At 42.8% G+C, this 25530-nt stretch overlaps 1 protein-coding gene across 1 annotated transcript; it reads right to left on the bottom strand.

Annotated features, from left to right (window-relative positions):
* Positions 1–1125: 1125 nt before the first annotated feature.
* Positions 1126–25530, bottom strand: nup210 (nucleoporin 210). The gene is made up of 40 exons (XM_034537868.1): positions 24888–25530; positions 24362–24501; positions 23176–23307; positions 22409–22505; positions 22120–22270; positions 21605–21737; positions 21315–21473; positions 20954–21022; positions 20745–20851; positions 20211–20351; positions 19947–20084; positions 19601–19756; positions 18360–18558; positions 17350–17495; positions 16230–16448; positions 15386–15559; positions 14515–14707; positions 14179–14285; positions 13777–13881; positions 13143–13244; positions 12576–12704; positions 12288–12415; positions 12070–12205; positions 11904–11966; positions 11254–11433; positions 11063–11143; positions 10839–10970; positions 10381–10539; positions 9930–10021; positions 9631–9805; positions 8861–9036; positions 7551–7771; positions 7143–7279; positions 6359–6473; positions 5517–5663; positions 4519–4769; positions 4217–4421; positions 3584–3691; positions 3156–3233; positions 1126–2259 (listed from the first exon to the last, which is right to left on the bottom strand). Exons 1-40 carry the CDS (start codon positions 25049–25051, stop codon positions 2156–2158), a joined length of 5649 nt encoding a protein of 1882 aa, XP_034393759.1. The 5' UTR covers positions 25052–25530; the 3' UTR covers positions 1126–2155.

Here is a 25530-nt window from a genome sequence, read left to right on the forward strand (position 1 = left end):
ATTTTTGAACAAAATAAATTGCGGTTGGCATATTGCACAATTTTTTACATTTCTAAAAAGGCAACAAAAAAAAAAAGTCTCACGTCCAGGTTTTGCCCTTTAAAAACTAAGAAGAATCATAGTTGTGTTGAAATGCAACGTGCTGTAAAGACTGCTCTGCACTGTTTACATTGTTGTTCAGTTGGGTCTCTGTACACGTGTATAAGAATGTATATTTGTAAAATAAATACTAAATGAGCATCATCTGCAGCCCTAAATGACGTCGAGCCCCAGCAACACAATGCCAGAAGTGCTCCACACCTCATTGCAGTGCGCTCGCCTCTCTGGGACCATGGAGGGTTCGCTGACATGCAGCCTGGCTGCCGAGGGGCATACCAATGAGCCGGGGGCCCGAGACCCACCGGGGGCCGGCCAGAGATATTTGATCAGATGTCGCAGACCTTTACGCGTCCTCGGGGGAGCCGGCGAGACAGACACTGTGCTAATAACCTCGGTTTGTGTGCACCGCGTCACACTGGGAGGAGAGTACTGGCTTTAAATGGGAACTCGGGACATTTTACACACACACACACACACACACACACACCGTTTCTATGAAGAGAAACTTTTGCTTGCATTATTAATTTGATCTCTCGTGCTCCGTTTTCTTAAGATGCCTCAACTGAGCTGTTAAGTGTGTTTTTTTTCTTCTCATCCCCCCCCCCCCCCCCCCCCCCCCCCACATCATCACAATAAACCAGGGTCAGAAAGTCAATGTAATGTGTGAGAATGGAATATTTAAATTGGAGATGGACTAGATGTCAACAAAATGACAACGGGGAGGAAAATAAAGCGTATCAATAAAGACGAGATAAATGAAACGGCGCCGAAGCGGAAAATTAATTCATGGGGACTTTTGGTGGAGAGAAAATTGCAGGTCGAGCGAGTGACAGATTCTGTGTTGCACGTTGAAGCCAACGGCGTTGAATTCAGACTGGATATGAATCTGTATTTCAAGTTACTCAGATGCTTCCTGTCTGTCTGTGTTTTTGGGGGAAAAGATGCTCGTTGTTTGTCAAGATACATTATTTATTTATTTATTTTTTTTATAAAATGTGTCCGATGAAAAATTACAAGACCGGGCTCTGAACGTGAAAAGTACAAACTTTAATTGGCAAAAAGGCAAAAATCACATTCACACACTACAAACACACACGCGTGTGTGTGTGTGTGTGTGTGCAGCGTGTGCTGAAAGCTGTTCAGATATGATTGTAAAAGGCATGACGAAAAAAAAACAACCTAAAAGCACACTGAAATCATTTGATTCACATTCTCATCTTACAGGAAAACTGAATTTCACTCGTGAACATAAATACGATTCTTTCGGGTAAAAACGTTTCATTTCAGAAAAGGACACCGGGTGATCGCTGAGATAAAAGCCGAACGATGGGTTTCACATTAATGAATTAGACCTGCATGCTGTTATGGCTCAAAAATAAAAAATAATAAACAGTAATGTTAAGTAATTAAATGCCCGGAACAACAACAACAACAAAAAAGAACCAACCTTTTTTCCTCAGTTAGCATTCTGCACATTTGAAGGGCGTATCATCATCGACGAGGACGGATTTATCTTTTTTTTTTTTTTCACCCAATCGGCTACAACAAAAACAAAAAGTGTGTTTTTCTGCTCGTAAAAATTAAACACTTTCAAGTGAATGTTTTGTGTCGTATAGACGAGGTTCCCCCTGAGGTACCCGACATCACCACGCATTAAGTAGCACACGAGTGATGAACAAACACACAAAAGCTCAATCATGTGACGCACAAACTAGTGGGGGGGGGAGGGGGGGTTCTTCTTCCGCCTTTCTCCAAAAATATGTCAGTTAATAAACAGAGCAGTTTCGAGTATAAAACCACAAACAAAAAGACATACATCTGTATAAATCGGTTTACACACACACACACACACACACACACACACACACGAGGAAAAGAAAGGCCCCTTCTTAAACGATATTCTGAGTTCCTTCGCAGCATCTGCACCAACGTGCGAGTGGTTTTGCCGTCACGTCCCACAGAGGCACATTCGTTATGCACCGATGGTCTGTGGTGGTCTGTTGTGGTCTGTGGCGGTCTGTCTTTGGGGAATAGAGACCAGACAGGCTGAGCTTTATCAGGACTTGTAGTCTGGCGAATAGAGACGCGACCTGGGGCTGCTGCCGGGGGGCGTCCTCGGTATCGTGTGGTTGAAGGAGTTCATTCCCGGAGAGCCCAAACCTGAAAAAAAAAAAGAGCCACGTATAATAAACAACAGAACATAATATTAAAAACAAGAGGGGCGGTTAAAGGCTCCATTTAAATATGAATGCCACTTCACGTAAAACCCTTTTTACAAACGCTTGCGCATCCTAATTTGGAGTCGGCAACATCGATCTCTGTAAACCGTGACATCAAAAACACATTCACGATTTACCCAAGAGACGCCTTATTGTGTCGTTTTCACATCCAAATGAGCTTTAAATAACTTCATCGAAACAGAAAATCTATTCTGACAGAAATTTAACTGGATTTTGTCTCTATTATCTTTTATAATTAATTCTCGTCGGAGCGTTGCGGCCGAGTGGCGTCGCAGATTTAAGGGATGGAGTAAACTTCATTTACCGCTTTGAGAACCAAGCGAGATGGAGATCAACAACTGAACTCCCATTTAGGTTGTTTATCCTTTTGAAATGTAGAATTCAAGCCTTTCCACGGCGGGGGAAACGAGATGTTATTAATTTTGTCACGAGTACGTTCAAAGAAAACACAAAATATGACAAAAGAAGTGTTTTTTTTTGTTTTTTTAGAGTGAGGTTGATTTTTCAGAGCTTTCGCACCGCGAATAAAAGACGCATTCAAAACGTCAACATGGATGCTCCTTGATGGCAAACGTTATTACTCCTTTAGTGCAGACCAGATCTAATAATTCTATTCCTACCTTTCACAATAAAAGCCCTAAACATATACACTGTGAAAGTCGGAGCACTTCCCTAAAAGGAAAGTCAAAAAAAGAGCTCACGGTAGTTCGACCTGCCAGACGCCGCCCGGGGTCAATCAGAACCTGCTTGTTGGTTCTCTAGCAAATTTGTCTTTGGGTGCTCGACAGCCGCATCGTCACGGCGACGGCGTCCTACCTGGCATGAGTGGCGATGTCCTCTGCAGGAAGGCAGGTTGGAACGCTTGGTCCCGTGGGCTGAACACTGTGTGGAGGACTGCAGGGGAGACAACAACAAAAAAAAACACACACACAATTTAAAAACAAATTATACAAACTGTCTCAGTTTAAAAACTCTCGGGAGTCACACGATCTCCTCACAACTTCTGGGTGCTTCAAATTGTGACACAGATTTGTCACGTTATGACAATATTTCCAGCTGACCGTGCAATGACATTCATTTTGAAATACACATAAAATAAATTACAGCATTTGTTTCAAAATCAGGGAAAACAATATTTTAAAAAAAAAAACACATAAATAAAGTAAAAACCCAGCAGCTGTATACACTTCAAGTTGCACAAAGCTAATGTATTAGTATTACTGTACGGTAGTGAGGGGACCCACCGATGATGATGATGGCTGTCGCGGCCAGCAGAGCAAACAGGGTGAAGAACATCATCTGGTAGCAGTTTATAAAACTGTGCAGGGAGTGGCCCCCCTCAGTGTGAACATCTGGGGGGAGGGAGAGAAGAGGAGGATGAGATAACGAGCTGTCAAATTTGACGCAGAAAAAAGTCTCTTGTCTATTTCATGACTACTTTTTTTTTAATTCTTAAATTAAAACTATTGTAACAAACACGGGGAAATTCTAATATATGATCTGCAATCATCTGTTCAACGTTCAGTGGGCCGGGACTAAAATGCCTAAAAAGGATGTTAAACAACTGCTAATGTCGATAACTTTGCCAACGTGAAATTATTATTATTTTTTAAACTAGAGAGCGATGCTGAACGATTAATCCGGACGACAAGTAATATGAGAGAATTAGCTCCAGTGAGGCTGCGTTGCTGGTGATGTAACCGCCGTACAGTAACATTAGCTCGTCCCCAGGTATGAATGATATTAGGATTAGGCTACGGGGCTAGCATTAAAAACAAATGTTGAACTTATTATTGTAAACGGAGACAGCCCCACTACCTTTCCATTTGACCCAACCTAAAGCCTACATGACCACCTTGTGGCTCGAGGTCTCTCACCTAGCCTGGCGGCGCTGGGATCGGCCACTTGAATCAAAGTGACCGAGATGGCGATGCTCTGGCTGCAGGAGGCGCTGCCGATGGAAACGGAGGTGGAGACCGCCGCATGAGGGTCCACGGCGCTGATCGTGTACTTTGAGAAACTCGGGAAGCCTTGGTGCACTTCCTTCTCTTGGACAGCAATGTTGGGAGAAGCAGACGTCACCTAAAAAAAAAAAAAAAAAGGTGTGGAAAATATTTACATACATACTTCTGTTCTAACAATTGTGTCAGATGCTCTACTGGAAGAGTTTGGCCCCGACCTCCATGTTGGACAGGGCGGCGGCGGGGCCGTAGACGGTGAGTTCAGCCGACGGGTGGAGGTTCGAGAGCAGCAGCTCCGTCTGGTCCGAGTAGAGGCCCGGCTCGATGGGCAGGCTGGCGCCGACTTGTTCCCCGGAGAAGGCGCCGCCCTCCAGGCCGCCCCTCACCAGCAGGTTGGACCTGGACATGCTGAGCGCACGGGTCCGCTGGTCCGCCATCGGCTGCAAGGTTATGGAGCACGCGTAGGAGCCTGGGGCGAGAATTCAGATTCATTATTGATGCGTGCGTTTAGAAATGGTAGGTTTACGGTCACATCGTGCACTACGATGAACAGAACGAGTAAAAATAATTCAATCACTCCCATTAGGACCTCAGTGGGGCTCCTGCCTTGTGAATCCCATCATACATAAGCTAACACCTGGGGTGAAGTCCCCAAACCCCCAAACCCAATTAGAGGAGTGCTTCCAGGCAACAGGGAGTCTCCTCAGTTCAATACATCACCTGGACACCTTTTATAGTCCCCCTGCTAAACTCATTCCTTGGGCAATGCAGATATTGATTTTGCCCCTTGTGAATAGTGATTTTCCTGCCAGTAATGCAGAGCGTACATAAACTGTGCGCCTCGGTTAGATTTCAAAGTCGTTTTTTATTTTTGGAAAAGCTTCTAAAAAAAAAAAAAAAAAAGGAGGTAGAAAATGATGCGAATGACAAAAAAAAAAAAAAAAATACATTTTAGTATGGCTTGTTAAGAGATGATAAGATGTATCTTTCAAAGAATACCTTAAAGGTTTGTGATCTAAATGTAAAAAATAAAATAAAAAAGACACCGCCAAAATAAAAGCAGATGATCTAAATCAGGACTGCAGTAATAAATAAAGCCTAACGGCACTGAATCTGAATAAGATGGCATGATTAAAAACTGCCAAACGACGTGTAGATGCTCACAGACTCCACACAAACATGAACGCCTCGCCGCTCCTCTGACCACGAGCCTTACCAACGCCGGAGTCAAAGCTGGTGTGTGTTTTGAAGACGTCATTAGCGGGGAAGTCGATCTCATCACTGGTGAAGCTGAGATGGCAGCTGACGGAGGTTTCGGGCTGCAGCTGTGAGATAGCTTCAGTCTGGGCAGAGGAACAGGTTCCTGCATGGGAGAGCACACACACACACACACACACACACACACACACACACACACACACACACTGGCATGAGATACAAACCTCCCCCCCCTCTGCTTTATTACAAACAAAGAGTGAGATGAAAAGATGGGATACCACCCTCATATCCGTCTGTCAAAAACATGGAGCTAGCCAGCCGGTTAGCTTAGCACAAAGACTGGAGACGGGTGGAAACTGCTAGCCTGGCAAACAATAACTAAATGCTCCTTCGATACCTTTGCAAATCACACTAATTAACACCTTCTATCTTGTTTGTTTAATCTTATGTGCAGGACTATTTATTGGCTCTGAGCAGTTGCCCAGCAACCAGAGGACATGCCGGTCGGCGTTGAAAAAATAATCCAGAGCATAACCATCCATAAAAACGGTCAATTTTCCACTTGTCCAGATCAAACAAACAAGATATGAGACGTTAAATACAGATCTCTGGAGCGGCTGGGAGGAGGATTTTGTCACCGTTGGCTCTCCTTCTCTTAGTCTTTGTGCTAAGCTAAGCTAACAGGCGGCAGCTTCTTATTTACAGTTACAGACATAAGAGTGGGAAGAGTCTTCTCCTCTTACTCTCAAGCTAGAAAAAGCAAATTAGCCGAGTTTCCCCAAAACGCTCCAAACTGTTCTTCTAAGTTAACTTTCCCCTAAAACGGAGGCGGTGCCGTACCGATGAGGTTGGTTCCCGTCCCTCTGGTCGTGAGGAGGACTTTAGTTTCCTTGCCGATCCTGACGGGTGCAGCCTGCGCCGTGGCGGCCGTCCACGTCGTGGCTTCTACGACGACCTACGGCGCCGCACAGGAGGAAGAAAACGGAGAAGATTTTAGGTGTGCGCTTTTAATTAAAATCACAATTAAATGTACATCCACAACATCTTCAATACACCAGGTATAACACACCTCTCTGTAGGTCTTCAATACACCAGGTATAACACACCTCTCTGTAGGTCTTCAATACACCAGGTATAACACACCTCTCTGTACGTCTTCAATACACCAGGTATAACACACCTCTCTGTACGTCTTCAATACACCAGGTATAACACACCTCTCTGTACGTCTTCAATACACCAGGTATAACACACCTCTCTGTACGTCTTCAATACACCAGGTATAACATACCTCTCTGTAGGTCTTCAATACACCAGGTATAACATACCTCTCTGTAGGTCTTCAATACACCAGGTATAACATACCTCTCTGTAGGTCTTCAATACACCAGGTATAACATACCTCTCTGTAGGTCTTCAATACACCAGGTATAACATACCTCTCTGTAGGTCTTCAATACACCAGGTATAACACACCTCTCTGTAGGTCTTCAATACACCAGGTATAACATACCTCTCTGTAGGTCTTCAATACACCAGGTATAACATACCTCTCTGTACGTCTTCAATACACCAGGTATAACATACCTCTCTGTAGGTCTTCAATACACCAGGTATAACATACCTCTCTGTAGGTCTTCAATACACCAGGTATCTCGTAGTACACAGAAACGGTCCCAGAGTCTCTGGCTACTGCCGCACCACTTTTAGGGTCCACCTGAAGAACGCCGTTAGCCGAGGAGCTCCAAGTCCCATGACCACCTGCAGAGAAGGGAAGATATGTCCATATTTTGATATAAAGGATTTATATTTATATTAGATATAATAATATAATATGTAAGCTAAAATAAATGTCAAGATCTCTACTAAAATCCAAAAAGATTTGCCACCAGAAATATTGTAATTTCACTTCATCACGGCAAACAAATAAAACAACATTTAACGGCATTAAGACTGTGAAGGAACACAAAAGCAGATAATCATTAAAACCATTAACTTTCCAAAAGTTAAAAAGAACACGTCGCCGTCTCACCCTCCGGGCTGGTTAACTGGGCGCTGAAGCAGACCACGTCCCCCACCACCAGCCTGTGGGCCTCATCCGGGTGAATGGCGTGGCCGACAGGAAGTGGAACGTAGTCCGCCACGCCCACGTTGTCACCGTCCCACACGGCCAGAAGAGTGAGGCCGACGTTGATCGTCCTCACCGTCAGAGTGTGGTTACCGGGCCCGACCCCCACCTGCAGCAAGTCATCTCTGCAGGACGGAACAGAGGGTACAGGTTGAATTACTGTTCATCAACCTCGCCTTTAATAACAGAAGGCAAGATTGGGCTAAAAGGAAGTTATTGTAGTTCCAGGAACAAAGACTACACCGAATTTCTCTCCGATACCCTGCTTATTTGATATGCTTAAAAAAATAAAACAGAGAAAAGCTTTGTAAAAGAAAACATCCAATATATTTATCTTTTTTCCCTCAAAAAGGAATGTTTAGCCTCCGTCTCCAAAGAATCTGAGACTGCTTCCACCTCAGCAGTAAAGTCCAAAAGACTCCTTGAAGACTGGGATCTAATCACAGACCGGCATCTTTAGTCCCAGGACAACCGGCTCTTTACCACTCTTTTAGACTTTTTTTACCCCCAAAATTGTCTGTCAGCACCTGGAGAACTGGGTAGTAAAATCAATTTACTGTGCAGACAGATGAGGGAGTTTCTCATCAGGAGGGGGGCAGCAATGCTCCACCTTATAACACACTTCCCATTAATTTAGCGCCCACTGAGGTGGAAACAACTCCATCTGAAATGAGGTTGAAGGAACAGCCCAGTAAGTTAATGTAGTGAACTCCTGGTGCAGCCTGCTGTGAGCTCAACAGATATAGATATAGAGCTAGAGATATAATATTATTATTTACATGTTTATGTATTTTATGTTTTCGCATTGTAACAATTACAAGATAACCAACGTAGATGTCTCAAATTAAAAAAAAATTATATATATATATTTTTATTATTTTTTTTAATATATATATATATATATATTTTTATTATTATTTTTTAATATATATATATATATATATATATATATATATATAAATAATTTAAAAAATATATATATAAATAAAAATATATATATAAATAATAAAAAATAAAAAAATAAAATATATATATATATATATATATATATATATAGCTTAAAAAGCTTTCAACTTAGGAGCACTAAGCAAACTGCTAACATATCCTCACTCATTTGAGTCTGCCCATTTATGAATGGATGAATTATGGAGGTTAATGACAGAAACGTAGTGTGAGAAATGTTAAAGAACCGATCAGAGTGCGTGTTAACAGACCTGTTTGTGGAAAACGTCAGGTGGGAGTTGGCGCTGTGTAGGGCTTCGCCCGTGCCGGCATGAAAGTGGACGGTGAAGGTGAGCACTATGCCCAGGGGCAAGGCTTTCAGGCTCTCCCTGGTGTGCGTGTAGAGCACGGGACTGGTACTGAAGCGCACATAGGAAACAGGGACCACCTGAGGGATGAAGGGAAGAACCAGAGTCGCACTCGTTCAACGGTCTTTTTCAAGGGTCAACTAAATCTCAACAAAGCAATTCAACCTTCCATTGATGCGTTTCATGTAATAATGTTCTCACAAAGCCTAAACAAGATAACTATTGTTAACCAGTGTCTATATGAATAAAGCTCATCTTTATTTGTCGTCTGCCATCTTGTGTCTTTACAATGTGGTAATAAGTACGGTGCAAAGATGATCCAATTAACTGTTTCTCAGACCACAAATAGAGCACTCGTTATCCCTCAGCCTCACTCCCCGACGTTGGCAGACTCCTTCTATAGAGCTCCTATATTTCTGCTCGGGGAGAACATATAGGGAGAAAAAAAAAATGGTCTTTTCGCATTTAACCATTACTTAATAAAATAAGTGTACTATAGATGAAATTGAAAAACAGAAAATGTAAGATTTTGATATAAAACCGCAAAAAAAAGCCTAAATAAATCCTAGACATACAATGGATGCGCATGTCTCCTATATTAAAGACAGGTTTCTTGAGCCAATATTCTCAAAACTTTTCACATTGAATACCCAGGCGGCGGCTCTCAAACCGACCTTCAAAGCGAGGATGAGAGTTTGATTGAAACCAAAGGTCTCTTGCGAGGTGATCAGCAGGGAGGAGATGCCGGTAAGAGAGCCAGAGAAGAGGAAGCCCTTATCATCCACTTCAGCGATAACAGCCTGGTCGGGGAAATCCAGCATCCGGTAAGAGAGTGCACCTACGCCGTCCCTGTTAAGACACAGCGGCATCATGTTTATCATCAGTTATGCATTTATGGGTTTCTGTTGGAGAAAATCCACAATGCTTTGAGAGTACACACAACATTACTGTGCAGGCACTCGTTGTTACTCACCTGCTGGTTTGGAGCTTGAGGGCTGAGTTTGGAGCCATCAGCAACTCCCCGGCCTCAACTTCAGGATTAACCATGTGTAGCTTGTCATAGACCTTGATCAAAGCACATTTTTTTTTAAACTTCAATTAAAAAGAGGGCTTTAATCATGCGTTGGTGTTTAGGGACACGAGACATGTCATAGTGTAATGCAGTTTGAAAGCTGGATGCATTCAGCTCCCGGCTAATCTGCAGTCTTATCACTTCACAGAGTTAACGGCTTCAGATATTCCAACACTCCGCAGCTTGAGTGCTCTGCTGCTTTAAGTGCCAGCTTTCCTCTATTGGGGAAAAGCAGCAGGAGGGACATGGTCATGTTAACATAGTCGATAAAAAGGGGTCTTTATAAAAACATCTGCAAATACTGTATTTATGCTTCTGGTGCTCAGGACACTTGTAGGCCACAGTGCTGTACCTGGATCTGGATCTCATCCATGAGCTCCAGCAGACTCCCCACCAGCTGCCCGGCACGGGGGTCAGTAACTCTGAGCACCACCTTCAGCCCCGTGCGTCCTCTCGTTCTTCCCGTCACCGTCATGCCAAAGTTGTGCTCCGACTGCAGCTCCACGTTAGCCTGGAGGGGGGGGGGGGTCATTAAGACGATGGCAAAAATAGCAGCAACGGTAAATCAAATTTAAAAATGAAAAAAAAGGCAGCAGTGATGAGGAAGCAAAGGACATGGCACAGGCTGACAAGGGAAGTAGAGACCTGGCAGATTCTGTTTATTTTTAAATCATAATGCAATGCTGGGACAGCACATCTCACATTAATCTGATAAAAAGGATCAAAAGGGACAACGGGAGACAAAAATAGAAACGGTCCAGTGGCAGAAACTGCGTGCGATGTCAAATGAAACAATCCGGTGCAGGGTACCTCAGAGTGTCTTGGCTGGACATCCAGAATGTCTCTCTTGGTGGTGGACCAGGTGAAGGTGAGGCCAGGCACAGCGTTGCCAAAGGAGAAGGGTGTTTGACTATTAGTCAGACCCATCACATATACAGGCATCTAGGAGAGGAGAGCAGAGGAATGAAGGCAACCAGTAAGTAATGCTTAAGAGTTGGAGTCATTGTTATATCGTTCTCCAGTTAAAATCATACCTGTGTCTTCGTCTTCATTCTTGTGATAGGTGCTCGGATTCGAATGCCTGTCAATCGCACAACCTCAACTTCTACTTGATCCTGTGAACACACGCGATGAGCTTTTTTTTCTCCTTCTTTTTAAAAATTGTAAAAATCTAAATGGAGTGATATATTATTAGTGCACATTACTATATTTATACATATTTCACCTGAGACACAACGACCAGTTTCCCGGTTTCCGCATCAACAGCTTGGACCAGTCCGGTCACGGTGACGTTCCCAACGGTAGCTCCCCTGACGTGGCCAATGCCGTTAACGGAAGCTACTTCCTCATTGGAAATAGAGAACAGGATATTGGACTGAGGCTGAGGGCCACCCTCAGATGTGATCTATTTATAAAAAAAAAAAGAAAAGAAAAAAAGGGAGAGTTTGTGAGAAAGAAACAGGAAACGAGCACGACTCACTGACAGTTAAGACAACAGCTTTCATCAACGCATAATTTGCTGACAGACGGGTATCCTTTATGTATTAAAAAGTACTCAAGATTTAGAAAATGGATATCCGACACGAATAATGTGCAGAGCGTGTGTATTAAGAGTTTAAATGTTCAGCCAATCGGTAGGCCTCTTGGACGGATGGGTAAACGCTCTCGAATTAAAAACACACGCGTTTGGATGGAAATGAAAAGGCGAGCTTGGCTGTTTAAACCCGGAGCCATTAGGCCAAAATTATCTTCCAGAAGATTCTTGGCAGGGGGCTCTTTTGGAAGATGAACCGAGGACCAGATGAAGTCGTCTGGCACGACGAACCGAGGGCCAGCTGTTTCCAGATAAAGCTTAAGCGTGGATATTATACATACTTGCATCATTGCTCCAATTAGCAGGGTAATTTTCCTCGGGATGAGTTTAAACGGTGGAAACACCTAGAAGTAAAAACATGTTTTTAAAAAAAAAAGTTATACAACACGTGCAACACACATGGCACTTTGAACTGACATTTTAGAAGTTCACACTAAATTATTATACCTCAATTGGCTGAGGTGCAGACGCAATTTTTCTCCCATTTTTATCCACCACCACAGCCGATAGAGTGGTCTGACTAATAGAAGCACCTTTCACCACGAAGACAGCCGAATCAATTTCCGTGGGCTCCACTAAATGTCTGCAACGAAAAAAGATTTAGGATTGTACGTGAAGCGTTGGAAGTTCCCACATCCCAAACAACGAGTTTCTAAAATACTTACTTTAGAGAGACGATTGCAGAAGCCGCCTTGAGTTTAAGATTCATGAAACGGAACGAGCTGGCTGGGAAGGGCTTCTTATTATCGTCCAAGACTCTCACATAAGCTTTCACAGATTTGCCAATCTCCACCTGTAATACAGACGAATGGCGTCGTCCGTTTTGGGAAACAGTCATTGTGGTTCACAGGCCGGGCAAAGCTAACGACGGCAATTAAAAAAAAAAAAAAAAGACAGACTCTTATGAAAATTGGGAAGGGATGTGCTCATCTAGTCACGCTGTGGAAACTCACCTTGTCAACGACTCTCACGTAAACCTCCAGGATGTCAGAGACGTGCACCGTGGCTTTGGCAGGTGCTGGAAATGCCAGACAAATGTCATGAACCATCACCGTCACCTCCCCCGGGTGGACGGGAGCGACCTGGACACACATGGCAAAATCAAAAAGTGATAATCTAACGTCAGAATCTCAATTACCTGCAATCAACAGGGAATGTTTGAGTAGTTAGCTAGCTAACGACTGGGGTAAAGGTACTTTGGAAAGGTTAGGGCTACAGGCTACAGGGTTGGGCTGTGTGCAAACCACCTTAAAAAATGTTTAACGTTTTAGAATTTTTTTTTTTAAAACTGCTAAATTAGCATCCAGCCACATCCCACATGACAACAGCTAGCTAGCAAAAACTAGCCCTCGCAATATTTCCACCTCAATAAGTTCACTATATATATAAAAAAAAAAAAAGGTAAGAGTTTTTATTGAAACTATGAAAAAAACAAAAAAAAAACCTCAGAAATTCACAAGCTTGACGTCCCGGAAATTGAGCAGAAATCTCACAACCGCCGTCCAGATGTTCCCTCTTACCTGAGCGGTTCCTTGGGCCTCCTGGAACACCACGTTGGCTACCCCTCTCACGCTGGTATTGACAAAGAAGTGCCCGGAGCCTTCTCGCAGGGCCAAGTTCGCCTGCAAAACAAAAATACAATAAATGCCTTGTGTGACAAAGCAGACCTTGAAAATGAAAATGATTACATTACTGTTGTGGAGAGTCAGGAAACACAAGCTGGACTTGAGACATCAAAGGAGAGACCCCCCCACCCCCCAAAACTAAACTCGCTCTTTAAAATCCTTACGCAGGTCACTAGCTGTTATTTAAACCCCACACCTACCAACATCCCTCCTCCCTCAGTGGGCCCCCCCTCTCCTATATCACACGGGATTAGGAGAGGGGGGGGGGGGGCCCACTGAGGGAGGAGGGATACAAGCCCACTGCTAATGTTTGAATTCATCCGGTTGTTACCAGGGCGATTAAATTAATTTGCGTTTCACTTCTGCTCGATTAAAAGAATAAATAATACACTTTATAATTAAATAGCAGCAGTTTTACATTTAGTAAAACAAGCCACAAAAAAGCCTGTTTGTCTTTTTTTAACGCTTTCAGGGGGAAAGGGATGATATGTACGAGATGCCGCGGCATTGATCAATCCGTCTCTCTTACCCGCACATCTGGGTGGTTGTATATGGTAACTATGGCAGGAGAAACCTTCACATCTTCAACCAACAGCAGCTCCAGAGTGGCCGAGACAGGGGTCAAGGTGCCATACTGCACAGAGGGAGGAGGAGTTGTGTTATGGTTACACATCTACACATCATATAACACAGTGTGTGCTGGTATCGTCAAATCATGTGTGCGAATGAAAAAAATAATAAAGGGAAGTAAGCTAAAGCCGGAACAGATTAAAAGAAGCTTAACTATCACTTTATTAGAAAACAACAAAGCGGAGTAGAGAATAACTGACTCCAAACCTCAAAACTGACTGAAAGCAAAATGTTCACAGATCCAACAACATTACGCAGATATTTATAGAGGAAATGAACACTTGGTGGTCGAGTCACTCACTGGTCTGGGTACTTTGGCTGCTGCGAGATGTGAAACCTGGTAACCCAGAGCCGTCACCGCGATGGCAGCAATGCCCGTTTGATGATGGACGAGAACCGTCTGTCGCCCTGCCGCAGAAAACAGAAACAACAAAAAAAACGGCAATTAAAACAAAACGACAATCCAAACCGTTTGTCATCACTAATCTTTAGAAACAGACTGCAACAAAAAAAAAAAAAAAAGCTTCCGCCGTCTTAGAATTAAATCCTGCCACAGCTTTCTCTCACGCCTTTGCCTCATTATTTTCCCAAATGTCGAAAACAAAAAAGAGTTTAAGGCAAGTCATCAACGGCTCACCGTGAAGTTTCATCTGCTTGTTGTCGTCCTCGACCAGCTGGAGCTCCATGGGCAACGCGGGTTCGATGCTGGCCAGCGACACCACGGTCGATTCCCACAAGACGCTCAGAGAGCTGAAGTTGTCAAACTTCCTTCCTTGTTGGTCGAAAGCAGCCAAATCCAAAATGGGATTACGGTAATTTGAAACGGGCACCTAGAAGAGAGAAAAAAAAAGGTCAAAACATTATGCTTCCATTATATAAAAAAAAGAAGAACATTAATAATCATTATCATTGAGTTAGGGATACTTCCTAATTAAGTTATTTTTGTAACATCGTTAAATGTACGGCATCTCTTTTTGAGAAAACAAAAATGATATTAAAAAAAAGCATTTTACAAACAACAAAATTAAATTTCTTCAATAATTTCAGTGCAAGCAGCCAAAGACTACTATTAATTAATTAATTAATAAATGTTGTTACTCATTTCAACATCGACAAAGGCAGCATCCACACTCATTCCGTAATTACCTTTCACAATAAAAGCCCTGCACGTTGACTCTGCGTAACCGTTTACCAGAGGAAACTCAATAAAATAGCCAACCGTAGTTTAGGCTTCATACCACAGGATTCTGGTAGTTGGTCCTCTCATGTGCTACTCAATTTATTCTTTATTGAAATGTTTATTTTTTTTGTGCCGGTATGAATAGTTTTGATGCAAAAATATTTGCAGGCGAGTAGTTTGCATTATCGTGTTTTTTATTCGTCGCACCCCTAGTGCGTAAAAGGCCTTAAGGCAGCGAGGTGAAGCTGGTTGACCCCTCCTCTCTCTCCCCCTCCCACACACACACACACACACACACACACACACACACACACACACACACACACACCACTTGTTTGTTCTGCTGTAGCAGTGGGCAGCTCAGGTCCAGCTGTGGGTTGGAATAAACTGGGACCAGGGTGAGGCGAGACGGCCGGGCGCACACAAACTTGACCACCGCCAGCTCCACGGCAGGATAAGGATTGGTCACACTGGCCTTGTTCCCCAACATCACCTCCAGCACCTGAACAACAACAACAACAACAACAAAAACGACAACTGAAGCAGACAATAATAAAAAATAAAATAAATACTAGTCGGAACTGTTGGGAGCCATCGCAGTGATACAAGCGAGGGCACCAACATGAATAACTAGTGGTAATATTTGAATTTAAAAAAAAAAACATGCAAGTTTCCCTCCACACAGTAGTTAATATACTGACTATGAGAGAATATAGTAAACAGTACTTAGGCAGTACTGTGTTTGATGTAATATTGCAAAAGGTTTTAGACATTTGTTTTTAAATAATGTGTGTGTGGTTTCCAAAATAACGTGTGTTCAAGTATCATGCCCAGAAAATAATTTCAACATCATTTATCATAATTTTGTACTTTATTATTATTATTATTAATGTGCCAATAACGAAACATTACAAACTTTGGACGGGTGACGCACCCTCTTCAGACTTCTCTTTTTAAATTTCTCTTTGTGTGCACATGTGCCCAGTTATGGGGATTGGCAGGGCGTTTACTTCTGCTAATTAGGATCACACTACAATTTACAAGAACGACGGTGTTCATCATCATGACACACATTTTAACAATCCAGTGGTTTAAGATAATGTCGTTAGGACCAAACTTCGGAAAGGTTTTGGTGAATGAGGCCCGATAAAAAGGGTTTGGGTAGATCTCACCTGCTCCCCCAGAGCGCGGCAGGTTGCTCGGACCCAGTGCTGGTTGTAGTTGTGAGACGAAGGGCCGGTCAGAGCGAGGCTCACGCTGGCCTCGTCCTCGGCGCTCAAGTTGCAGAAGAACTTCGAGGGCTCTAGAACCCAAGGCCGGGGCCCGCCCTCAAACAGCATGTCTTTAGATGATCCCAGAGTCACCACGGCAACAGACACGGGGTCGATCGCCTGCCGAACGACATTGTTTTTTTTAAAATTATGAACGTCACAGCGGGGGCACTTTCAGAAAAGAAATACTTTAGAAAATGCCGACAGATTTGGGGGACCAAAATGTAAAGACGCGGAAAATAAGTGTGCAAAATTACATGCAGAGGGGACCTTTTGAAAAACAAAAAGGAGGACGATATCATAATGAAAAAAACAAAAAAAAAAGTAAGTAATTAAGTACATCAGCTTGGCCATTCTAGTGTGAAAAGGAACTTAACTAACTGGGGAAATGCCAAGTTAAAATCCACAGTATTTCACAGAAAATAAACAAAATTGGGTCAACCTTGAGTTACCGAGGAATAACAAAGTGAAGAAACTAAAATGTCTGCACTATTTTGAAGAATATTACTTAAAAAACATGACCTCAAAAGTGGTGCATCAAACCGCATGTTACTGTACTGATAACCTGAATATAATACGCAAGCAAACCACAGATACGAGTGGATCAGGAGTGACAGAAGATTTGGTCACATCATAATATACAGGTGTAAAAAAATAAATAAATAAAAAAATGTAGCAAGTGTATAATGCTTAATTAAAATGCAAAGCGGAAACCCAGGAGGAGAAGACAAAAACTAAAAGATAATTAGTGCTTTGAGGCGAGTTGAAAGAATATATATATTTTTTAAAAAAGCAAATCACAACAAAGTCTTCAGGTAAAGTTTTAGATAATTAAACCCTGCAGATTGAGAAAGAAAAGTGTATAGAAGTATAATATTGAACAAACAAACTAAAAACGATCCACAAAGGAAATTCATTCTGGGGGCCTCGAAAAATACGCATTAAGCAGGCAAAAAAAAAAAAAAAGTGTCTCAAAAGTTTAAAGATGAGCAAAGAAGCAATAAACTGTTGGAAAACTCACTCTGAGGGGAAGATAGGCAGCAATGGTGATCTTGACACTGAGGTGGACGTTGCCGTGGGTGTAGCTCACAGTGAGGATGGTGTAGCCAGGGGCCAGGGCCTTGGCTCTCACCCCACTGCAGTGCTCCTGGCCCGGCGCCAGCCTCCCTGGATCACAACAATGAGGGTTGGAGGAAGCCAGAGAGTAAAGCGCGACCGCATTGTGACAACGGGACAGATAGTTCCAATTGTTCACCCAAGGTGTTCTCATTTATCTTCCCCTTCCTAAAACCACACTGGAGTACAGAGAGGTCTCTGATAAATAATACAAGAACTCCCAAATTAAAAACTGTACAACCAAATAACTTTTGAAAGAGATGAAACGTTGCAGAGACCATCTGAAAAGCCATAAACATATTAAAACTCACAGGCAGTTGAAGAGGATTGTGCACACAGACAATTCTTTTTCTTTTTCTTTTTTTTTTTAAATGGGTAACCGATGAATACAGATTTGTCTACAAGGGGAAAATATTTTTGGATTCAGTATTTCTTCCATAGTGTGAAACTGCAGTTGAAGGTCCGCACTGATTCTTTTGTGCTTTCATGGGAAATTGTACAGTAATTGTTCCAAGTTATTACTGCGACAACCGTAACGAATACAAAGGGGTATCCTACCTAAATGACAAAATCAATGAGTAGGGCAGTAAACATGTTCAGTGGAAGGAAACCAGCAACATAATTACCTTCCTCGCATAAGCCCCACAACACGTGCATGTTCAATTAGCCATTTACCTACCAAGAGTCGCGATGAGCCATAACTCAACATTGATTAACACTCAGAGGGATCAATGAACGAGTCCCTTGAATGAGCGGCCGTGGTTAGCGACCGTAAATTAAATGCAATTCCACGATTAGAATCCACGAGTGAATTCACCCACGATGTGCGATGACAGTAGACCAGCTGCTACACGAGGTGCCGCGTCACAACATGACCCCGTCAGACCCCCCCCTCCCCCCCGGGGGGGGACTCACCGTCGAGTAGCTGGAAGACGCCGTGGTTCTCCTCCTCGACCTGCAGGTCAAAGTGGGAGCAGTCGCTCAACATGACCCGCTCGTTCTCCACCTCCTCCAGGAGGCCGAAGATCCTGAGGGGCAGATCCAGAACCAGGCCCACCCTGGCCTCTACTGGGCAAGGAGCGAAGTCCATGGCCACGGGCTCAACCACATAGACCTGAGGGAGAAAAGTAGGGGGGGGGGGGGCGAGAAGGTATAAAAGAGTTCTAGATTCAGGGCTGGGAATCATCGTAAGAAGTGATTCAAGCTCTCAGACTGTGTGTGGTGTACCTTTATGGCGGCACAATTAAGTTAGATAATTACTTGTCACATTTTTATGTTTAAATGATTAATAATTATAATAATAATGCACTCCAGAGATAATGTATTATACACTGTGATTTAAATTTGCTTGAATGACTTACATTAGATATGACAAATCACAGCCTTTAATAAAAATTAACGATGGAAGAAGGAAGCAATCAGCTTTGGGAAGAGAAAAAAAAAAAAAAGTCCAAAAAGGTGTATAGTTGTTCAGGCTTTCCTGAATTTTAACATTAAAATTGTTGCTTTGACATGCAAAACATGTAAGTAGATGCTGTGTAAAATGTGCATCTAGAGTGGAGGCGTAGTCCCATATCTCCCAAGTGCAACACTCAAAACAAATAAAAGAAAGATTGTCTAGGTGGTGTTGTTGGATCAGATTTGATTAACCTGGCAACATGACTTATCATATAAACATCATCCCGTTTTCAAATATTGCCGGTTGTCAGCCATCTTTTCCAACTTCTTCCCGTCCGCATTAAACCAGCTAGAAGAGCACATACACAACGCCGCAGACAAAATATCTTATGTGAAAAATAGTGTTTATAGTGAGAAAATGATTAAGGAAATTGATTTTAAATGAAAAAAAAAACAACATCCGACAGAAGCTTAAGTTGCCACAATATGCACGTCAATAGCAAAACAAATAACCTAGACGTAATCTCCTTAAATCCCGTGAAAATATGACATCATCTGCTTCTACTTTTGACGTAAACAACTCAAAGAAAGTAAGAAATGCTGCACGTTAAGGTGCTGAAGTATTTTTTGTTTCCTGAAAGTTAACCATTAAACTGATAAAACCATAATCAGGATGATACTCAATGTGCCATAACTGCTGTATACATTTGTAACGGGTGTGTCGTTTACAGAACGTGTGTTTTTCCAGGTCAACTCACCTTCATCTGGCCAAAGTGCAGCGAGTTGCGCAGGTCGTGGGCGTAAACGACGCCGACGCCGACGTCGTGAGCGGTCGTCATGACTCCCTTCACGGTCACAGTGGCCACAGCCGTGTTGGAGGAAGACCAGCTGAAGTTTCCACTCCCTCCTGTCGCCTGCCACAAGCAACGGGAAATAGAGGTCATCACGTGCGCCAGAATTAAACCTCTTTAACAACAACAACAACAACATTAATTTAGAGCTTTATGGCAAAGTATAAATAAGAACAGATTAAAAAAAACATTACAAAATAAAAAAAAAGGTGCGAAATGGTCAAGTTTTTCATTCTGCAAAAGGAATAATTACCTGTATTGTGTACTGGTAAGCTCCGACCTTGGGTTGCCATGGAAACGTCAGAATACTGGGACTAAGAACTATAGGGTTATAGATTTCTACGTCCTGTTCATTGTGGACTGGGTTGGCGAGTTCATGGATCCTTCCAGTCTGAAACAGAACAGAGGCCAAGAGGAAATGATCGAGCTCGTCTACTGAAGTAGAACAAAAAAAAGATAGATGCCAGGAGATAAATGCAAATATGGCGCTCCGGCTAATTCAGACGGGTGAACTCACTTCATCCACGACAGCTTTGAGGGTTGCATCAATCAGAGTTAGGCCTTCTCTGAGCGCTTTGACACGATGATACGATCCATTCAGAGAAGACTGCAGGAGCTCCAGGTACTCGGAGGGGAAACCGGTGTCGATACGCACGTTCTGCAAAATAAAAAAAATTCCACCACACGCAGATTTTTTTTTTAAACTGCCTTTGTACGACTCCACGTAGCAGGGTTTTAAAACCTTTTACAGACTCAGGGAGTTATTTTTTAATACTTCCATGGTGACAGTTCTCTCATCACTGGTGTGAAATATTAGCTCATAAAACTCATGCGTTGGGAGGAAGGCTCAAAGGGCAGCGAATATCTCTTTTGCTAATGTCTATCAGATGCGTTTGGGTTTCAAAAGATGACCTTTTTTTGGTTTTCTCCGGGAGGAACTAAGAAAATCCTAATAAATAAAAAGACTCCGGTCCGTTAGCCGTACCACTGATAAAAACAAGCAAGAAGAACAGTTGCAACAGAGACAGTGACTTAACTGAAGCACACTTACATCAGAGAGGTATATTTTGTTGCCGGATTTATCAAAGACTTCGATGAGGACATCATAAACTCTGCCCGTCTCCAGAACCCAGCTGTCTCCTGGGTGAATTTTAAAACCTAAAACAAATTAAAATCAAAAAGGTTAGGCATATCTTTTTTTTATATATGCTCTAAAGATACTTTTTAAAAAAATCTCAATAGTGAGAGAAAGGAACAGACCTAGGTAGCCTGGTTCAACCACATGCAGCGTGCTGTTGGGCAGGCGAGACACTCCTTGCATTCGAAGGCCTAAGTAGACGCCGTTAAGGAAAGGTGACATAGGAACATCGACAATGACGGCTCGAAACTTCTTGATGTTTGCCAAACGCAGAATACTCAAGATTCAATATCATCAGCTGAAGCTGTGAAGGCAAAGTACAGGACATCGGTGTACGTTTCCAAATAGGCGTTAATTGGATAAACTAATTAACCAAATTACAAAATGACGCAATGGGCAAGCCTCCTGGTTCAGAACAAGAACAAGAACAAGGTGAACACCGTTACAACAACAGCCGCAGAGAACGACTCGTCAGAAGGATACTCTTGTGATCCAGCACCACGTTGATGTGTCCCAGTTGAACGGCTGTAATGGTGGAGATGCTTTGATCCAGTCTGGCCACGGCAGCATCTGGGTTTCCGTTCGTGCCAACCGCACTGTTCTGAACGTGCAGCTCATACTGATCACAAGGCATCGAGAGCTCTGGAACGAACACAAGAATTAACACAGGAATTAAACTTGACGCTTGAACGCGACACACTTTTTTTGACACACACACACAAAAAAAAAAAAAAAAAAAAAGGTTTTAACTCCTCAGTGAACCAGAGTCAGACCTGTCATGGTGCCCTGTCGTATCTTCAGGACTTTGTATCGGATGGAAGTTCCCGCCAGCAAGTAGACGTCGTACGCAGGACTCAGCAGGATGTTCTCTAAAATCAAGAGTCTGACTTCTGCAGCACCCACATCCTGTGGCACAGTTACCATAGTTACAGAACACCACAGCTTCAGCTTCCCCCCCCTAAACAAAAACCAGATCACACTGGTTGCAGTGTTCAAATGTATGTGTATATACAGTATATACAAATCAAACCTATACATTTAAAAAATAAAATAAAATGGCAAGTGGCTCTTGGTTATGTTTTTGATATTCTATATATTATCACTGATAATTACTTATGTTAGCTAAAAGGTTAGCTTGATGACCGTACCTACTGCCGTGACATCATACATTAGGGGCAGGAAGGACTCAAGCTAACCTATTCTTCTCTTATGAGATCGTCTGAGACTGAACATAAAGTGGATTACTTAACCATCGCATCAACAGTCAAGACATGTATCTTTTGCTTACCTTATACAACGACTCTTCTATTTTGGCCTTCAATTTAGCATGTCCCGTTTTCTGTCCCGATACCAAGATAATATCACCTTGCTTCCCGACACGCTCCATTTCAGATATGTATCCAGGGGGTTTGTAGGTGGACTCTGAGAATTTAAGTACCCTTGAGTAGAGAAAAGAGACACGTCAGAAAATATGTTTGAGACTCAACTTCGTGCATCGCCAAGCATCTGACGTAAAAAAATTATTTAATGTATCATCACACTTTGGTTTACTATCAGATTTTGAATGGGGAGCCTACCGTAATGATTTATAAGAGTCAGAGAATCCAGTCACATCGACATCCTTCACTAAGGTCCAGTCGAACACCAGACCAGCGAGAGTGCTGAAGGTGTTTCCTGCAATATAAAATAAAAAGGTTACGAGTCAGATGCTCCATTTCTTTAATTCACAACTTTTAATCCAAAACACATGGCTATGCGAGTTTTTGGGTGAGGAGCAGAAGGTATTTGCCTAGACCTTTCCACTTGTGTTATACGACCGAGGTCACCGTACTTGAATGTATAATGGATCGAGAGCACAATAGTCTGAGAGTTCCCGGCAGTCGAATTAGTTGCTACAAAACCAAGAGGCATTTCATTACAGGATACTAGCCGTCCTTCTACAATCTACTTCATCTGAAGAATCCCAAATGCACTTTTGGGCCAAAGCAAACAAAAACCCCAGGCCCCCGGAGCCATCATCAGAAAGAATCAGGCTGTGGCTGCAGCTCATTAAACTAAGTGTGTCTGCCTTAAATGGAACCAGTCGAACAGAACAAACGCAGCCACCTCACAGTAGCAGCCTGAGGAAAAAAAGCAGCCTAGAGACAAATCAGTCTCCGTCTCTGAGAAGTCTTGAACGCAGAAAATAAACAATACGGCATGAACTTGTTACAATAGGAAAATTGAGTAATATAGCAGGTATTGATGTACATTATTCTTAATAGCCTTAAGGTGATATCTATCAATAACACCAGCAGAAGATAATGACAATCACTTCGTCCTGTGATGAGTCAGTACGTGTCACCTTCAGAGTCCAGTGCATGAATTTTGAGTGCCAGTGGTGAGTCTTCAAGATGTAGCTCTCTGGTGGTCGACACGATCTGGATATCACTGATGATGTCGACAATGGCATCACACCGCAGTACATGTCCTGTAACTGCAAATGAATGCAGGGGGGGGGGGGTGGGGGGACACACGCACACAAAGCATCATATACAGAGCATATACTGTACTACAATATTGCACTTTAACCAAACCGAGAAATCCGCCAAAATGTCTTGGTTCAAAAAAATATCTATAATAATAATAATAATAAATAAATAAATAAAGATATAAAATATCTATATTATTGTTGAGGCACAAAGCATAAAAATGTACCTCCTAACTAAAACACATACTCAGCGGAGAGATTTAAAGCATCCTGTGCTTCACGCACAAAGTCAAAGTCTAATGTTGTGGCTTTTCTGGTCTGCTGACTGGGCTGTTGCAATGAGCGATAGATCATATCAAATAAATTGTTGGTAAACGGGCGGAGCGAGTCAGACCACATTCAAAGTCAGAGGTTGTGGTCTGAACAGACAAGTCTGACTTTGTTTAGTTTTTTGTTGTTAATAAATAGACGTTTAACAGGTATATCTGTGGCCGATGTGTCTGATTTTCCTGATTACAAAAGCAAATGCTCACAACCGCCAATCATCGATGACTGGCCAACCGATGACATTCAGCATTACACAATAGACAGGAAGGAAACATGAACAAAAAACAAAGTGTTGTGCAACTGAATGACCATTAGATGTGCTACTCTGAAGGGAATAGAGCACGGCATACATACTATAACCGGCATACTGTACCGTGTCCGTTGGCTTCATCTACTAGTACTACTATGTTTTCTCAAAAAGATGATGCTGCTAAGCATGCTTCCCTCATGGCCTTCACTTTCATCACGACTACACGGTTGTGACTCTAATTAGCAGGTCCGGTTCAATCCCCGCCCTAGTCAATGTGTCGTTGAGCAAGACAATTAACCCTGAATTGTTCCCTGTAGCTGTGTCTACGGTGTAGGAATGTAACATGATTGTAAGTCGCTTTGGATAAAAGTGTCAGCTAAATCAAATGTAATGACAAAATCTGTCTAAAGACACATAAAAGTACTGGTAGTTCCTGCTGTTCCTGTTGCTTTAAAAAATTTTTTAAAGCAACCATGTATTTACCAACATCTTCGGCCAGGATGATGCTGGTCAGTCTGGAGGGATGGGTGGAGAGAGCCTGGAGAACAGCTCTCCGGGAGCAGCTTCTGCCGCCCTCTTCATCAACAGCCTGGATGCGAGCTACTTCCGGTCTGGTGGAAGACCTACATGAATATGACCATAACAAATACAAAATAAATAGGTAATGTTCACAAGTGGAGTAGCCATTTATTAATCCCAAAAAACAACAACATTGACCGTATATTCATCACTAACAGATTTGAGGTTGAATATAACATGTTTATACTTTTTTGGGGGGAGTTTGCAGCTTTACCGTAAACTTGGGACGGATATTTAGAAATGTTCACTTCAAAAAGGATCTCTCTCACACACACACACACGCACACACTTTAACTACTAAGCCGGCCATGTGGCTTCAATGCAATCTGACCCTCACGCGCAAAGCGTGCCCTGAGCTCACCCCCCCCCCCCCCCCTACACACCCCGGGTCTACCGGGGGCAGAGACTCCCCGGTTTCCCTTCCACTCACCATCTGTAGCAACCTTCCGTAGCTTCCAACGTGTAGTTAATTCTCGTATTCTTGGTGAGCGGCAGCAACACTTTGGGGATGTTTAGTTTCGGGGAGCCGTTAACTTGACCGACGGCGGTTATAAATAACAGCAAAGCCGACGCGCAGAGCTTCGGGGAAATCATTTCCGTTTCAGGAGACGTGAAGAAGAATGAATGGACGCTAAGTTTCTGTCCCGACTAGCTAAACTTCTTCCCCTCCGTCCCATTGAGCTAACGCTATGTGTGCGCGGAGGCTGTGCGGGGGTCGCGGGGGGGCTCCGAGACCGACGTTTGAGTGAGCCGACATCGGCCCCTGAAGAGCCGTAAAAAACAAAAACACCCTCCTCACGCGCCCCGCTTTCAGTTTGAGTCAGTTGATAACGGGCACATGTCGGTAACGGTTAAGCTAATGTTAAAAATGACTCCTCCGGTTCGGCTCCTTCGCTTATTTTTTTTTATTTTTTTTTTATCTTTTAACTTTAAAACAAAGTCCCCGGTTTAATATTACTGTAAACTGTTAGCTCAACAATAACTTAATACGGTGATACATACAAATACCCGCCATTAACAATAATTGGACTTTTCAGCGTGCATGCCGGGAGTGAGCGAGCCTACGTCATAGA

Source organism: Cyclopterus lumpus, chromosome 7 (genome assembly GCF_009769545.1).
Source record: "Cyclopterus lumpus isolate fCycLum1 chromosome 7, fCycLum1.pri, whole genome shotgun sequence".
Lineage (NCBI taxonomy): Eukaryota > Metazoa > Chordata > Actinopteri > Perciformes > Cyclopteridae > Cyclopterus > Cyclopterus lumpus.